We start from the raw sequence: 16870 nt of genomic DNA, 5'->3' as shown, positions 1-16870 counted from the left end.
ATGACAGCGGAGATATGTCGCTATCCCGTAATATCGCGATCCCAATGAAAAAGCGGTGTTCGGAAATTGACACACATGTTAAAAACATGAATAATTGTATTTTACAATGTGAGCAAAATTTTTGAAATGTGTGTCAAATACAAAAGTGTTGAAATGAGAAAAATAATTGTTAACACACACAGCTCACTTGTATTTTTTACACACTGTGTTATTAACACGACGTGTTTTTTACACACTGTGTTTTTAACACAAATGAAAATTACATTTCACTAACATTAACGAGTCGAAAGGAAAATCAAAAAACAATATGGGCCACGATATCTTATATGTTAGTTTTAAGCATTTCAGCATATATGAATTCTTATACTCTAGAAAACCGTGCATTTTTCAGTTCAACATATAATTCTGACACTGTGTTTTTTATGTTTTAAACATATGTAGGATACACTTTTTTACACAAGAATTTCAAGAATTAAAATTACAATAGCAACATGAATTAATAAACAAAAATATATATATTTTTAATTGTTTACTTTATTGTTCCAATGGGAGCTATAGGATATAGACGTATAGAGTGATCAAGGTATGGACAAAAAACTACGATTTGGAAAGATTTATGTCAATAGCTTTTACACTGCTTGAAATATCTTGAATTCTTGCAAGTTAAGTCCGATTGTTCCTTTGGGAGCTCTAGGATATAGACGTCTGAATAGGGCGCTTTCAAAACATACACATGTTTTAGGACGACTGTAAAAGTTTAAATTGCTAGCTTTTAAACTGCGCTCGCAAATGGTATTGAAACAGACATACAGACGTACATGGCTACATCGACTCCCCATTGATCCTGATCAAGAATATCTATACTTTATGGAAACGTCGGAAACGTCTCCTTCACTGGGTTACAAACCTCTGACCAAAATTATAATACCCTCTGCTAGGGTAAAAAATATACGTATTTAAAAATTCGTTTGGCTTTCTTATGAAAGAAAGTTTGTTTTTTAATTTTTAACGAGAGTATACAAAATCCTTGTTTTTATCGTTTCATAAATGCCACATGTATGCCCTGTTGGGCCTTCAGCACCATTTGGGCCTGCAGCTTGAGCGGAGCCTGCTCCGGACTCAGTTTCAAATTGAATTCCCTGACGAGTCGGGCGGTGAGCAGTTTCATCAAGAGCAGCGAGTACCGTCTCCCGATGCAGACATGTGGACCGCCCGAGAAGGGAATATAGCTGAATGCGGGTGGTGGGGCAGAACCGCCATCCTCCAACCACCGCTCCGGTTTGAAGGCATACGGATCTGGATAGTAGAGCTCATCGTGCGCCAATCCATACATGTTGATCCACAGCGTGACCCCGGCACAATATCTTCGTCCTCCGATCACCGTGGTTTGCGTTGTCTGTCGTCCAGTGGTGGGCACAATGGTATATAGACGCAGCACCTCCTTGATCAGAGCATCCAGATAGGGCAGCTCATTGAGGGTGTCCAGGTCGCAGGATCCATCCATCGGTAGCTCCTGCAGCTCTTTCAGGAGACGGGACTGCGTTTCGGGATATTTTGCGAGGGCATAGAGAACAAATGACATGGATGCCGTCGTCGTGTCAACACCCTGAAATAACAGATTTTTCAAAATAATATTTAAAATGTTGTCATTTAAAAGGAAAAATCCAACTATGAAGTTATAGTTAAAATTAAGAGAAATTTTGGTAAGCAATTAGTTTTAAGATTATAATTATAAGACTAATTCTATCAAAAAAGTTAAATAACCAATTTTTTTTATTTTTCTTTTCGTAGGTTATTTGATATTCGAACCCACCGCAAACACAAAGGTGTTGACCTCGTCCCTAATTTCCCTCCTGCTCAGGGGCTGACCCTCGAATCTGGCCAAAAGGAGCGTGTCCAGGAGATTGTGCGCCCTTCCTTTGGGAGGTTCCCCCTTCTTCTCCAGCTCTTGGGCGCGCTGTTCGATCACCGACTCCATTAGCGAGTGGATCACCTGGAGCTGCTCCCTGAGATCCCGCCAGAGTTGGGTGCGATGAAAGATCCAATCGGAGGCCAGGAGCGGATTGATCATGCGTTTGAATAGCAACATGCTGCTGAGATGAAAGGCATTGATGATGGGCGAGTGATCCGTTGACTGGGTATCCAACTGGGCACCCATGGAGGTGTCTATATTACAATGATATAATAGTAAATATAAAGGGAAATATTTCCATGAGTGGCTTAAGAAGCCAATATTTCATTGTATTATTATATTAACTTATGCTAATTTAGAATATAAAAGGTTCTAACAATCTAACACAAATTCGAAACTTTGAACAACAAATATTTGGTTTCTATTGAAATCTGAAATATATAAATATAATATTAATTTTAAATATAATGAAAACTTCAAGTTTTAGAAAGCCATTATTGCTTTGTATACTTATATCAACTTGTGCTGATTTAAAATATAAAAGGTTCTAACAATCTAACACAATTTCGAAACTTTGAACAAGTATTTGGTTTCAATTGAAATCTGAAATATATTAATATAATTTTAAATATAAAAATAATAAAAAGTTATATTTTCAGAAAGCCATTTTTGCTTTGTATACTTATGTTAACCCATAAAAATGTAGAATATAACAAATCCTAACAATTCAACATTATTTGGAAGCTTAAAACAACAGCTATTTGGTTTCTATTGAAATTTGAAATATATAAATATAATATTATATATATATATAAAATGAAAAGTCCTGTTTTAAGAACTCATAAAAATGTAGAATAAAAAAAATCCTAACAATATGACCTTATTTGGAAACTTTAAGCCACAAGTGTTCTGTTTATATTTTTAGAGAAGGTTTCGGAACTCACCCACGATGGCGTCTAGAAGGCAGGCGAATAGTGGATCGGTGACCTCTAGAAAGGCTCCCTTCGTTTCCGCCAGTCGTTGGACCAGGCGATCCACATGTCCCGCCAAATGGGGACCAAAGCTGCGCAGAAGTTGCGGCTGGAAGGCGGGAGTTAGGAGGCGACGCTGCCGGGTCCAATGGGCTCCATGGCTGATGAGCAGTCCGTTCCCGATGAGCGGTTCCAGCTGGAGGAAGGTCTCCGCCTTGCGGAGCGAGGGATCATGAAGGGCCTGCCGCGTCTCCTCCGCCGAGTGAAGGAATACCCAAAGTTGGGGACCCAGCCACAGGCGATAGGTGGCTCCAAAGCGATCTCGCAGCTCTGTGAAGACGAGAAATATGTCTGATGAAAGCGGGATGAATGAAGGAGGAATGTGGATTGGGGAGACCCCCTGATGACTCACATTCCGGCCTTAGTTTGCCCACCATCTGGGCGTTTCCCAGAAGGGGCAAGGCCCAGGGACCCGGGAGACTAGTGCCCAGTCGCAGGATTGGCCATTTGCGGATCAGAAGCCATATTCCCAGGCTGATGAGCAGCAGCGGCCACAGCGCCATGTCGCCTACAAGTTAGGAGAACTGTTCTCTTCAAGCGATTCGATCGTACTGAATCGCTAGCTAAATTAAACCTGATTGGCAGCTAATCTTTAAAGTGGATTGTTAACCCTTTTTAAATCAAGTGTAACATTTTAGAAAATGTAAAAAATAATAAGTGTCATAATTATTATTAGACTAAATTAAAATTAAAATTAAAATTGCTATCATTTATATTTAATTCGTTTTTTTATTAATTTACACAAGTTTTCCTCAAGTTTTTCTATTTTCATTAGGTTAAAAATCATTCTTAAAGTACAAATACATTTTTTTTAATATATAGATATTAGATATATTGTTATAGTGACTGTTAATAAAAACCCACTTTGGCACTGTAGGGTTATTAAGTGCTCCACTAACAGATCAACGAACTGTTAACGCTAACAGAGGCCTGGTTAGATAAGACTATCGGATTTCACTCAGACATATGAACACGCTTTATTGTGCCGCTGGTTTATGCGGATTATTGAATGCTAACGATCAGTTTTTGCTGGCTTTTTCCACCGATCAACCTGCAATATCTAATCTATAGTACATACATATTTAAGTGCACTTTTGCCGTCGTCTATATATTAATAGATTTATTTATTGGGATTGTCTCATTTCTATTAGGAACTAGTCTAATGAAAAGACTTCTAACGTTTGAACTTTAATTTTGCAAGTTGAGATGCAATATCGTCATATGATAAAAAATATATATATGGTGGTTCTATTATTTTATGCTATTATATTTTTATTATTATTAGTACAAGAGTATATGATAAAAAACAAAAATGAAGTTGCATTTACTTTGTTGATATATATATATTATTTATAATTATTATTTACTATGTTTACTGTTAAAGTTGGTTTATTTAAGCATCAAAATTTTTTTGTTGTTTATGAGATTAAATTGCGTCTTATTTAATATGAATATTGTTTTGCAGTTCCATGGGTTTAAATGCATCTAAAAAATATTTAAATACTAAGTATAGAAGGGGTCAGCTTCCCACTGTTCACTGGGCCATTAATATAGCCATTTTAGTCATTGGCAGCCGGTGTTGCCAATAATTGTGTCTCGTCTCGCACATTTCGGCAGTTGTCAACTGTTGGCCCAACCGAGCGGTTCGCCTGGCTTAGTTAAAGCCACCTTCATCACCGAGCCGCCGAAACCACGTCCAAGGAGAAATTGAAACGCCAGCGCCAAATTGAAAAAGCCAAGCGAGCTGCCTACAAAGCACCACATTAGGCCATAAAAAGCTGGCCATTTGGTGATAGTGATAGTAATGCACCTCACCGCGGCCCTTTGGGCATGTGGCGCCCTTTTGGCGGTGCTCCTCACCTGGCAGCAGCGCAAGTGCTGGCGGCTCATCTGGCAGCTGAACGGATGGCGCGGAGTGGTTCAGCAGCCGCTCCTGTGGCTCCTACTTTGCATCAACCTGCATCCCAACAGTTGAGTGAAAAGCCCTTTAATCGGGCAAAACTAAGTATACCCACAAAAAATGGGATAGGGCTTAAAAATGAATTTTTTTGGTATGATACCATGAAAGTAAGCCCACAAAAAAAAGGATATTGCCTAAAATTAATAATTTTGGTTCTTAAAATAGTTTTTAAAGTGTATCAGTTTAAAGCATCATTGTACAAAATTTGCAATAAATAGTTTATTTATGAAACTATTTAGTTATCTACATCCAATGGGATTTAGAGAGATTTAATTTAAAGACAGTATATAGTTTTAATATTTTAAAAAGTAGGTATTAAATTAAGTTTTCAACAATGATAGTAGTGAATAGTGAAATAGTTTTCAAAGTGTTTTTTTATATATTATTTAGCATCAGTTTAAAACAGCATTGTATAAAATTTGTTATAAATAGTTTAATTAAAAAACCATTTAAATAGCTACATATGTAAGTGATCCAATGAGATTTAGAGAGATTTAATTTAAGGATACTACATAGTTTTGATATTACAAAAAATAGGGATCAACTTAAATTTTTAAAAATAATCATTATGCAAAACTAGGACTTGATTTTTTTAAATATTAACTTGCTATTTGTCTTGAAGCATTTTTTTTTTAATAATTATAAAATTAATTATTGTACATATTAAGGAAAATAGACAAAAAAATTTTTTTTTTTTAAACCATGAAAAACAGTTTTTTTTTTGTACAACTGTCTTTGCAAAGAAAAAACAAAATTGGTGTACCACATTATAAAAGGGACATTTTCCTTGAAATTAAAAATAAATTTCTTGTATTTAGAAACAAACAAAAAGTTTTAATGGGGATTTTATAAAGTATTTAGTTAATTTTGATTTTATGTGTACTTGTAATACAATTTAAGTGGTAATTTGACCACTCGACTAAATTGTTTCTTTATCTTTTATTTTTTATAAATTACTTTTCAGGTATTCTGGAGAAGGTTACGCAATATCGCGTGTACTTTCAGCGCCCCATGGCCGTCCTCGTGGGCACCCGTGTCCTCGTCTATATCGATGATCCGGCAGGCATGGAATGCGTCCTCAATGCCCCCGAATGTCTGGATAAGACCTTCCTGCAGGATGGCTTCTTCGTTCGTCGCGGGTTGCTTCATGCCAGAGGTAACTAACCTGAAGATTCTGCAATTCAACGAATTTGAATTAATTAACCCTAATTAAAGGTCAGCAATGGAAATTGCGCCGAAAGCAACTGAATCCAGCCTTCAGTCATAATATTGTGGCTAGTTTCTTCGATGTCTTCAACTCGGTGGGCAACCAGATAATCGAACAGTTCGCATCGCAGCCCAATCTCCATGGCAAGGCCGTCAAGTTTACCGATGCCGAGGACCTGCTTAGTCGAGCTGTCCTGGAGGTGTCCTGTCGTGAGTAGTCTTTTTCATTTGTTTTACTATTTTTCAGTTTATTTTATATTATATTTTTTTTTGTAAATTTTAATTTCCATTTTTAAATACACCTAAACAGCATTAATTTATTCAAAATTCGTTCCTAAGAATATTATTATCTTTTTTAAGCTTTTAAAACTTTTAAAACTATAAATGAATTTATATAAATCCAAGAATTACCGAAAATCAATGAATAGGAACTGATTAAACTACTAAATAATAAATCAATTAAATACAAACAATGTAAATCTAAAAAATCAATGAACGTCAACTAATTAGACTACAAAATATCCAGTTAATTGATAAAAATTCCATCCATTGACTTACAAACGATCATCAATTGATTGCAGCTGACCCTCCATATGTAAGACCCATTGCGGAGTAAATAAATAAATAAATAATTGCATTCACTTCCCTTCGAGGGGCGACACGTTCCCCGCGTTTCCATGCGCCTCACGTATGCGGAACCCCGCCACCCATCTTCCAATATCCCCTATAAAACCCATATGCGAATATGTAATCACCCCGATCCCCTTGAAATCGCCTCACAGAGAGAAATCAAAATATTGACATAAAATTATGAGTGTTTGATTGAAGCGATCAATAGATTTTTGTGAAGGTGGGAAGTGATAGGTATAGAAAACAAATGTTTGTATTAAGTCCCTTGCTTGGCAGGATTAAAAGAATATAATATAATATGCTATATCTATATCATATATATCTTTAGCATCTACATTTTTAAACAATATTTGCTGGGTTTTTGATAGACACTTTGATAAAACCTTTAAAACCCGACAACTTTATTGTGACATTGGTATTTTTTTCGTTTCGTCTCAGAACAAAAAGTGGGTTAGTTTTACTTGAATCTATATATATATATAAAGCTTAAAATTTGAAGGTGGAACGCAGAGGCCGAACCAGTAAAGATACAATGTAACAAATAATGTAGTAAATAAATGTAGTAAATAAATAATAAATAAAAATAAATATAAATCAATTAAATAGAGATAAATAAATATAAATAGAGATAAATAAAGATGAATAAATAAAAATAAATATATAGAAATAAAAATAAATAAATACAATAAATTAATTAAATGTATATTTGTACTTACAGTGACTATTATGGGCACACCAACAAATTTCACGCAAATAGATGACGCGCACATTGCCCACAGTTACAAGCGGTGAGTGGAGTGGCTACATCTTATTCATTTCCACCTTTGAGAACTTAATTCCAACCAGACTCCTGGAGATCTCGGCCGTTCGGGTGGTGAAGCCCTGGCTCCAGATCCGATTGTTGCACCGTTTTTTGGCCCCGGAGCTTTACGAGGAGTCCAGGAAGTGCGGCAAGTTGCTGGCCGACTTTGTAGGCGGAATCGTGAGGACGAAGCACCGCAACTGGCGCCTGAGGGAGAAGTCTGGCGAGGATTCTTCCGCCGGCTGGCAGAGGCGCATCTTCATCGAACAGATCTTCCAGCTGGCCGCCAACGGGGAGATGACCCTCGAGGAGATCATGCACGAGGCTCAGTCGATGGTTCTGGTGGTAAGTTTTCAAAAAATATTCATATTAATTATTTGATAGTTAGTTTTTGACTAAAAAAATATACTTCGAATTTTATTTTTAATTATAATATTTAAACTACATTGATAAAGCGACATTCTGCGTTTGCCTCACCAAACCTTTTCAAATCGTTATGCTTGGTATTTTGGAATTTAATTTTCGGGCTTTCGACATAATATTATCTTAAACTGTTGGTCCTAAAGAAAAGAATGTTATTTTTTTTTAAATATGCTTTTTATTTTATTGCTTTCTTTAGGTAACCTAAAATTAAATGTTTAAATATTTTCCATATTTTGGGTAAGATTGGTGGGTCGGTTTGGGATAAGAGGGTTTTAATATTTAACCACTGCGACGAGTACGCCTGTTCTTCCTCTTGTTGTTCTTCTTATTCTTCTTGTCCTTCTTATTCTTCTTGTCTTTCTTAGACTTCTTGTCCTTCTTTTCCTCATGGCCCTTGCTATGACGAGTCGTTGTGATCTTAGCGGGCTCGCGTCTTACGACCTTCCAATGGGTTTCGTGTTTGACTTTCTTGTCGGAAGTCGAAGCCTCCGTGGTGGAGGAGGTCGTGGGGGCCACAGTGGTGGCCGTGGTGGTTGAATTGGTGGTCGAGCTGTCTGTGGATGGAGTGGTCGTAGTCGGACTCGTTGTTGGAGTCGTTGTTGGAGTTGTTGTTGGAGTCGTTGTTGGAGTTGTTGTTGGACTCGTTGTTGGAGTAGCTGTCGGAGTCGTTGTTGGATCTGCTGGACTCGTCGTGGCGGTATAGGCCACCGCCAGGAGGCAGGAGAGGATCAGTACGCAGAGGAATCGCATCTTGCTGTGGATCGGAATACTTGGGACTCGGAACTGTGCTTTTGAAAGAGTTCCTCCTGGGCTTTTATAGTAAAAAACCTTCCCATCCACGCAGCATCCACATTGGAGTTATTTGCCCCGCGCAAATACCGCCCCGATTCCATCTGTCTATGATCTCGGGATCTAAAAATTTGCCATATTTGCCTCGCTGTTTGCACAACACACGCTTAGAATAAGAGTTTGTTTACACCCGCGAGTTATACAATTGGCGCTATTTGCCGAAACCCCAATCGAGGGTAAGTGTTCTTACTCACTAATAAAGAATTGTTAGTTCCAAGACAATGGCATACATTTTGCCTGCAGATGTGGATTTTTTTTTTTTTTTTTTTAGTGTAACTTATATAAATTTACATTGATCAGCCAACTTAATGGCTATAAAACGTATAGTACAAATAGGAACAAATAACTTGAATACATAACAAGATGTAGATGTGGATCTGTTTTATAATTTTATTTTAAGATTGCCAATTTGTAGAATTGTTTACTTATAAAGTAGAATGGATGGATGGATCCGAACAACTTAAGTATTTTTTCTCAAAACTGACCTAATAATTTCATATTTTCGAGGTACAAAGTTTCCATAGGATTCCTTTTTATAGGTGGCTGGTTTCCGGGAGACACCCAAAAAAAAACTTGATACGAAACAATGATCAATTTGATATTTTGTGGTATCATTTTTGCAACCGAATATAATGACTTATATGATCTATTTTCCATTTCAGTCCTTCGAGACGGTGTCCAACAGCATTATGCTGGCCCTCCTCTGCCTGGCGACCAACAAGGGCGAGTGCCAGCGACGATTGCTGGCGGAGATCAGGTCCCTGGTGCCGGACAGTGGGCAGGTGGGATTGGAGCAGCTGCAGCAGATGCGCTATTTGGACGCCTTTGTCAGCGAATCGCTGCGTCTTTTGGCCACTGTTCCCATGAATCTGCGCCATGTTAGTAGGGATTTTCAGCTAGCGGGCCGCGAGAGGGAGACGATTGTGCCGCAGAACAGCATCGTGGTGCTGGACACCTTCAATATGCAACGCGACGAGCGCTGGTGGGGCGCCACCGCCAAGCAGTTCGATCCGCAGAGGTTCCTCGACCATCAGGACCAGTATCAGGATCGGGAGCAGCAGTCCAATGGGCAGGAGAAGGCTCGAAGGCAGCGGGACCGGCGACACTCCTACAGCTTCCTGCCCTTCTCCAATGGACTGCGGTCGTGTATCGGTGAGTGAAAGGCCAATTTCCAGCCACATTGGATTGGTAAAAAAATGTTTTCATAAAATCATAATTAGATTTAAATTTATTCTAATTTCGTTTTTTTTTATTTTTTAACCGATAAGAGTTTAAAACAAGAGAGAACGCTATAGTCGCGTGCCCCGACTATCAGATACCCGTTACTCAGCTAAAGGGAGTGCGAAGGAGATGGAGAAAAACTATGATCCGCCGTAACTTTTTAACGAATGGTCCGATTTAAAAAATTTCTTCTACATTTCGATAGGTATTGATAAACACAATAACACTGCATTTTTACTTTTCCAAAATATTGAAATTTTTAAAATCGTATATAAGCGATTGTGGGCGTTAGAGGGGGCGTGGCACCCTTTTGAAACAAACTTGCGCTGCGTAGGAACTCCTAGAATCTGCATGCAAAATGTCAATCTTCTAGCTTTTATAGTTTCCGAGATCTCAGCGTTCATACAGACAGACAGACAGACAGACAGACAGACAGACAGACAGACAGACAGACAGACAGACAGACAGACAGACAGACAGACGGACAGACAGACGGACAGACGGACATGGCTAGATCGACTCGGCTAGTGACCCTGATCAAGAATATATATACTATATGGGGTCGGAAACGCTTCCTTCTACCTGTTACATACTTTTGCACGAATCTAATATACCCTTTTACACTACGAGTAACGGGTATAAAAAATAGATTTCTCACAAAAATCTAAGTCTATTTATCACTCATACCCACCGTTGCCTTCGGTCAAAAAGTTATTTTAATCTAAGTGGCATAGGTCGCAACCTTTTTGTTTGTATCCTTGCCCTTCCTTTTTTAAACCAATTATTCCAAGGAAATTCATAATTTCACTAGGCTAGAAATGGAAGAAAATGTAACTGTCATACCTTTTAAACCTAAATCTTTAACAAAATGGCATTGTTTTCAGTGACATGTCAATATAATCAGAAAAAATTAAATAAATTGTGGTTTAATGATTGTTTCTATTTCTAAACTTATCTTTATATATTTTATCTTTCAGGACGCCGCTATGGGCTCTTCATCATAAAGGTCTTCTTGGTCAAGCTGATCGCGAATTTCGACTTTCAGAGCGAGTTTGAGCTGGACAAACTGCAGTTCGTGGAGAACATATCGCTGAAGTTCAAGAACGCCGACGACATCTTGCTGGCAATCCAGCCTCACAAGCAGTCCAAGGAATCTACATAGCGTACATGTTTTGTTTTCCCTCAACTAAATATTATAAAACTCTTTTTTTTCTTAATTGTATGTACCAAGTTACAAGGTAATATGTAAATTATTGTTACAGCAGTGCTAATTGTCATGAATCTTACGCAGTCGAAATAAAATGTCCTCATTTTGAGGTAGATAGAAAAATGTCCTCTTGGAGTTTTTAAAATTCTTCCCGACTATTTGAATTTCTTGGAGAAAGCTTTGAAAGAAAGTTGAGTTGCAAGCTCATTCATGTTTTTCAACCATTAGAAGTTGTGTACCAGATGGCGCCAGTCGGAGAACTTACAAAATGATGTATAGTAACATTTGGAATACTTTTTTTTAAATTTGAATGAAGATTAATTTGATTTAATAATTTAAAAACATGTTTTAAAAATTATGAAAACATACGTATGTGCATAAATATATTCATATGAAGTTTTTATTTATGCTACCGCAGCATTCAAACAAGAGAGAACGCTATAGTTCTGTTGGTGTCCCGACTATCTAATACCCGTCACTCGGCTAAAGGGAGTGCGAGGGAGATGGATATATAACATTTTTTTCGGTGCGTGTCATAACGCCCGGTGTCATAGCGCCCGCGGGCATTATGACACTTTTAACTTCTTTCAACTTCTAAAAAAATTCTAAAATGCATTTTGAGTTAATGAGAATACAGATAAGAGAGTTACTGTTTGTTATGTTGTAAAGCGCATTCCGAATCAATGAGATTACCGAGAAGAGAAGTACCGTTTATTATGATACCTCTCAAGCTTTTTCATATTTTAGTCAGTTAATCACTTACTGTGTTTATACGATACCGAATTCACGCTATCATTTCACGATACGATAGGAATCACGATTTCTTGAAAGCGCGATATAGAAATAGCCCCTGTTTATACGACAGCCGAGAATTCATGCTTTTATACCAGCGGTCGGCAGCGGCCTTTTAAGTGAGCATAGGGTTAAGTTCTGCCCACCCGCTGCTCGCTCACGTATACTGTAGAACAGCGGTCTGCACACACACACTCTGATGATCTGCCCAGTGCAATTTACTCATACAAATATCCCTTCAGTACCAGATGTCACTTTTCCCTCAGTAATCACCAAAGGAAAACCCGAGGACAGGTCATCTGTACTCGAGGACGCACCGAGGACGCCACATAGAAAAAATTGTATGGGAGTTCCGCTTTTTCCTCTAGTACAACAACAAATTATTAGACAAGGAAAGAGAGCGCAATATATAAATACCGACTACTCTGCTGACGTCGACAGCGGCCGAGCGTTTGGCCTAAGGAATTGTATGTGTGTGCCGACCGCTGTTTTATACACTCTCAGCTGATAGGGATGCCGGACCGGTAAAAATATCTAATTTTTAATACCACTGATTAGAGAAATAGCCTATAAAAGGCCATCAATTTCTAGCGATCTGGCAACGTCGATCATTTTTTACAGAGTTACCAGATTGCTTATCACCTAATTACGCTTTTGGGCTGAAACCATGATTGGTCCGCCAGAAAAACTAATTAAGGATCTGGATTTGATTAACAATGTAAAAGAACAATCTGAACAAAAAAACTTAAAAAGAAAAGGAATTCGTTATTTTTTTTTACGAAGAATGCCGAATTAGTGGAGATGCAACACCTTCAGTATCATTTCCGAAAATAAAGCGGAAACTTTTTCGAATTCGAAGTAAAGCTTCGGGAACGGAACCTAAATCACCCACCGAAACCGAAGCGCTATTTATTGATAAAGCGTTTATGGAAGAATATGGAACAACTAAGAAAAACAATAAACCCTTCTATAGGGGCACAGTAATGGAAGACATCTTCGCATGTTGTGTATTTCTATCGCCAAGCATCGTGGAGCACATCGAAGAAGAACGTCACTTTTTTGTAGATGGAATCTTTGACACGGTACCTTCTTGCGGTTTTAAGCAATTACTAATTGTTCATTACCAATACAGAAACCATGTACGTATAGATCTTTTAGTCCTGTTTGTATCGTAAGTGCAATATTTTACTCTTAAACTATTTTCTCTGACTGCAGACTTTTCTATTTATTTACATATTAATGACAAGGAAGTCAACCGAGGCTTATGAACACGTCTTTGGATTTTTGAATACCAACTTTTAATCCAAAAAGTTTTACTATGGATTACGAGATGTCGAGAAGCTTAAAATACAATTTTTCCAACGGCTACATTAAATGGCTGCTGGTTTCACTATTGCCAAGCATTGAGTCCCAATAACCAGAAAATTGGAAGTTTCGGAGCCACCATGAAAAACGATTTGAACTACTACAAAAGGTACCGCAAATTTTTCAGCCTGCCGTTAGTTCAGCCCTCGCAGATTCAAGAAATGTTTACAATTTTGAAGGACGAACTGCAAGAGCTGCCCAAGAAGAAGCGGGAAACTCTTAAACTGTTTTTAAAATATTTTGAAAGGCAATGGATGGTAAAGGTGTGTTTAAAATTAATTGAAATAATCTTTTTCCCATTTTTTAAATTTTCTGTACTCTACAAAAATTGATAAATTGTATTTTACCTGCCTTTCAGACCACACCAGATGTTTTCCCGGTGCACTCGCAAACTTTGCGAACAACAAGCTCGTTGGAATCATTCAACGCGACGTTGCATACAAAAGCATTAGCATTTTAGCCAGTTTCTCGAAGTTATTCGAAACGAAGACTATTACTGTGTTTATACGATGCCGAATTCACGCTATCATTTCACGCTTTCGGCCGATTCGTGTTCCGTTTCGTGAATTCGGCAACACACGAAAGTTGACCATGATTTCAGCCCAAAAGCGTGATTAAGTGATAAGCAATCTGGCAACTCTCTAAAAAACGATCGACGTTGCCAGATCGCTAGAAATTGATGGCCTTTTATAGACTATTTCTCTAATCAGCGGCATTAAAAATTAGATATTTTTACCGGTCCGGCATCCCTATCAGCTGAGACTGAATAAAAGCATGAATTCTCGGCTGTCGTATAAACAGGGGCTATTTCTATATCGCGCTTTCAAGAAATCGTGATTGCTATCGTACGCACAAAAAAAACTATGTAAAATTAACATAGAAAAATAGTATTTCACTATTTTCTGAATTTTTCATGTATTTTGTTGTTTTATTTTTTGGGTCATTGAATAGTATTTAACAATTAAAATAGTACCTATTTACGAAATATGCATGTATTTTGTTGTTTTATTCATTTGGCAAGTTAATAGTAACGTCTCAATTAATATCGTAGCAAAACTATTTTATTTGTTTGCGTGTATTTTGTTGTTTTATTTTTTGGGGCATTAAATAGTAACACCACAATTAATATCGTAACACAACTATTTTTTTCCTTCATATATTTTGTTGTTTTAAAAATACGATTATAAATTGTATGTCAAATATTTTTCTGGACTTAGGGTGGCTAGAGTATCCGACTCATAATCTCTGGGTCGTGAGTTCAAAGCCCGCTTTTGCAGCTGATATTTTTTTTTTTTTTTGTTGTTATTGTTTTTTGTTGATTTCAAGTCTATAGATTTTCCTCTACAAAAAGCATTCTTCTGTGGCCTAGTGGTTAGAGTGCTTGACTCCGATGGTTGCGGCCCCGGTTCGATTCCCAGCGGAGGCAAAAAACCTGATTTGTAAGTTTAAGTATCTGTGAAATGTAAGTGTCTATAAATAACTTCCATATAAATTAATATAACAAATTAAATTAAAAATAAAAAAAGTTAAAAACATAATTTAAAAAAACAACAATTTTTTTCGGGTTAAATACTATTTTGTAGGTCATCTACTATTTTATAGGTTATCTTCTATTTTTTGGGGCATTTTATATTTTTTATGGGTTGGGGCAGTTTTCACAATTAAATAGTTGATTTTACATAGTTTTTTTTTTGTGTGTATAAACATAGTATATGCTACGTCCGTAATACTGTCCAATGTCCTTGATGGAGACTTAACAGCGTTTAACATTAGACGCAAAAATCTTAGAATCAAAGAAAACCGTATAAATGAATTTATTAGGGGTTTGGACGCGTCAAACATTTCCGTTACTGAATTTTTTAACTGTTTGATAAATCCGAAAAACAAGCTTCTTAAGTGGGAAAACACTTTTCAGGAGTTATGTTCCGGTTCTGATTCAGAAGATGTGGAAAATACTTTCCAGTTCAGCCAAATGGCTGACGTGATGAAATGTATTATTTGCGTTGATGGGCCGCGAGACGTAGTTTTTCTACCATGCTTTGAGTGCTTCAAAAATCTGGAACAGCGTTCAAAAAAACTCTCTATTGCTCTGCCCATACTGCAGACAGATAGTTGAAAATCATTTACAAGTATTTCAATAAATTGTTAAATAGACCGCAGACAAAATTTTTTTTCCTGCGGCGCTTTTTTTTAGTTACGCAATTAACTGCAAGCACATTACTCCTTGCTACATTATTCTATAATACTCATTATTATATTACTCTATGTTACTCGCATTTATAAGAATTTCAATAAAATGTTAAATAGGGCGTTATGACACTTTCCTGGGTGTATAAGGCCCTCAAAAAAAGTGACAGCGCCTGCGGGCGTTTTGACACCGGGCGTTATGACACCGGGCGTTATGACATGCACCCCATTTTTTTGATTGCGTATAACTTGTTAATGAATGGTCCGATTTGAAATATGTCTTCTACATTTCGATAGGTATACACAACAAAATTGCATTTATACTTCTCGGAAATCTTTAAAAATATGGGCGCCAGACACATTTTAAAATCGTTAGTGGGCGATTGTGGGCGTTAGAGAGGCGTGGCGCTCGGCTGAAACTTGCGCTGCGTAGGAAGCCCAAGAATATGTGTGGGAAATCTCAACCTTCTAGCTTTTGTAGTTTCCGAGATCTCAGCGTTCATACGGACAGACAGACGGACAGACGGACATGGCTATATCGACTCGGCTAGCGACCCTGATCAAGAATATATATTTCGGACCGGAAACGCTGCCTTCTAGCTGTTACATACATTTGCACGAATACAATATACCCTTTTTAAGATATTTTAAAAATGTGATAACTTTAAGTCGGTATTTATACTTTATTTTGCCTTTATTATTTTCATTAATTAATAATTTAAAATAAAATAATTTTTTTATTATTGAATTTAGATAGTACTTATATGAATGCTTAATTTGGTTAAAATATAATATAATAATAAGATATAGTCAATATTTTGGGTAAGATTGGTGGGTCGGTTTGCGATAAGAGGGTTTCAAAATTTAACCACTGCGACGGGTACGCCTGTTCTTCCTCTTGTTGTTCTTCTTATTCTTCTCGTCCTTCTTATTCTTATTGTCCTTCTTAGACTTCTTGTCCTTCTTTTCCTCATGGCCCTTGCTATGATGAGTCGTTATGATCTTAGCGGGCTCGCGTCTTACGACCTTCCAATGGGTTTCGTGTTTCACTTTCTTGTCGGAAGTCGAAGCCTCCGTGGTGGAGGAGGTCGTGGGGGCCACAGTGGTGGCCGTGGTGGTTGAATTGGTGGTAGAGCTGTCTGTGGATGGAGTGGTCGTAGTCGGACTCGTTGTTGGAGTCGTTGTTGGAGTTGTTGTTGGACTCGTTGTTGGAGTTGTTGTTGGAGTCGTTGTTGGAGTAGCTGTTGGAGTCGTTGTTGGGTCTGCTGGACTCGTCGTGGCGGTA

The 16870-nt window shown here is 37.6% G+C and overlaps 2 protein-coding genes and 1 long non-coding RNA gene across 6 annotated transcripts in view; 1 reads left to right on the top strand and 2 right to left on the bottom strand.

The window, feature by feature from the left end:
* Window positions 1–963: 963 nt before the first annotated feature.
* Cyp311a1 (Cytochrome P450 311a1) lies at window positions 964–3473 on the bottom strand. The gene is made up of 4 exons (XM_017144179.3): window positions 3296–3473; window positions 2857–3234; window positions 1814–2166; window positions 964–1606 (listed from the first exon to the last, which is right to left on the bottom strand). Exons 1-4 carry the CDS (start codon window positions 3444–3446, stop codon window positions 1034–1036), a joined length of 1455 nt encoding a protein of 484 aa, XP_016999668.2. The 5' UTR covers window positions 3447–3473; the 3' UTR covers window positions 964–1033.
* Window positions 3474–4561: 1088 nt separating this feature from the next.
* On the top strand, window positions 4562–11320 carry Cyp318a1 (Cytochrome P450 318a1). Its single transcript, XM_017144184.3, has 7 exons — window positions 4562–4913; window positions 5868–6059; window positions 6119–6319; window positions 7458–7527; window positions 7586–7886; window positions 9476–9965; window positions 11012–11320. The coding sequence occupies exons 1-7, from the start codon at window positions 4748–4750 to the stop codon at window positions 11194–11196; spliced, it is 1605 nt and encodes a 534-aa protein (XP_016999673.2). The 5' UTR covers window positions 4562–4747; the 3' UTR covers window positions 11197–11320.
* Window positions 7767–16870, bottom strand: part of LOC138913936 (uncharacterized) — a 34873-nt gene continuing 25769 nt past the window's right edge. For all 4 annotated transcript variants that reach the window (XR_011419827.1, XR_011419823.1, XR_011419824.1 and 1 more), the window contains one exon: window positions 7767–7880. This is a non-coding gene — a long non-coding RNA (uncharacterized lncRNA). The remainder of the gene's footprint in view (window positions 7881–16870) is intronic.

Source organism: Drosophila takahashii, chromosome X (genome assembly GCF_030179915.1).
Source record: "Drosophila takahashii strain IR98-3 E-12201 chromosome X, DtakHiC1v2, whole genome shotgun sequence".
Classification (NCBI taxonomy): domain Eukaryota; kingdom Metazoa; phylum Arthropoda; class Insecta; order Diptera; family Drosophilidae; genus Drosophila; species Drosophila takahashii.
This window is presented reverse-complemented; position numbering and strand designations above follow the sequence as displayed.

Excerpts from the sequence above, each read along its gene's own strand:
- Cyp318a1 (XM_017144184.3), top strand. The coding sequence starts at position 4,748 with ATGCACCTCACCGCGGCCCTTTGGGCATGTGGCGCCCTTTTGGCGGTG. Across the intron at positions 4,914-5,867 it reads CATCAACCTGCATCCCAACA|GTATTCTGGAGAAGGTTACG; the intron begins GTTGAGTGAAAA and ends ATTACTTTTCAG. Across the intron at positions 9,966-11,011 it reads TGGACTGCGGTCGTGTATCG|GACGCCGCTATGGGCTCTTC; the intron begins GTGAGTGAAAGG and ends TTTATCTTTCAG.
- Cyp311a1 (XM_017144179.3), bottom strand. The coding sequence starts at position 3,446 with ATGGCGCTGTGGCCGCTGCTGCTCATCAGCCTGGGAATATGGCTTCTG. Across the intron at positions 3,235-3,295 it reads GGGCAAACTAAGGCCGGAAT|ACATATTTCTCGTCTTCACA; the intron begins GTGAGTCATCAG and ends CGCTTTCATCAG. Across the intron at positions 1,607-1,813 it reads TCAACACCTTTGTGTTTGCG|GGTGTTGACACGACGACGGC; the intron begins GTGGGTTCGAAT and ends CTGTTATTTCAG.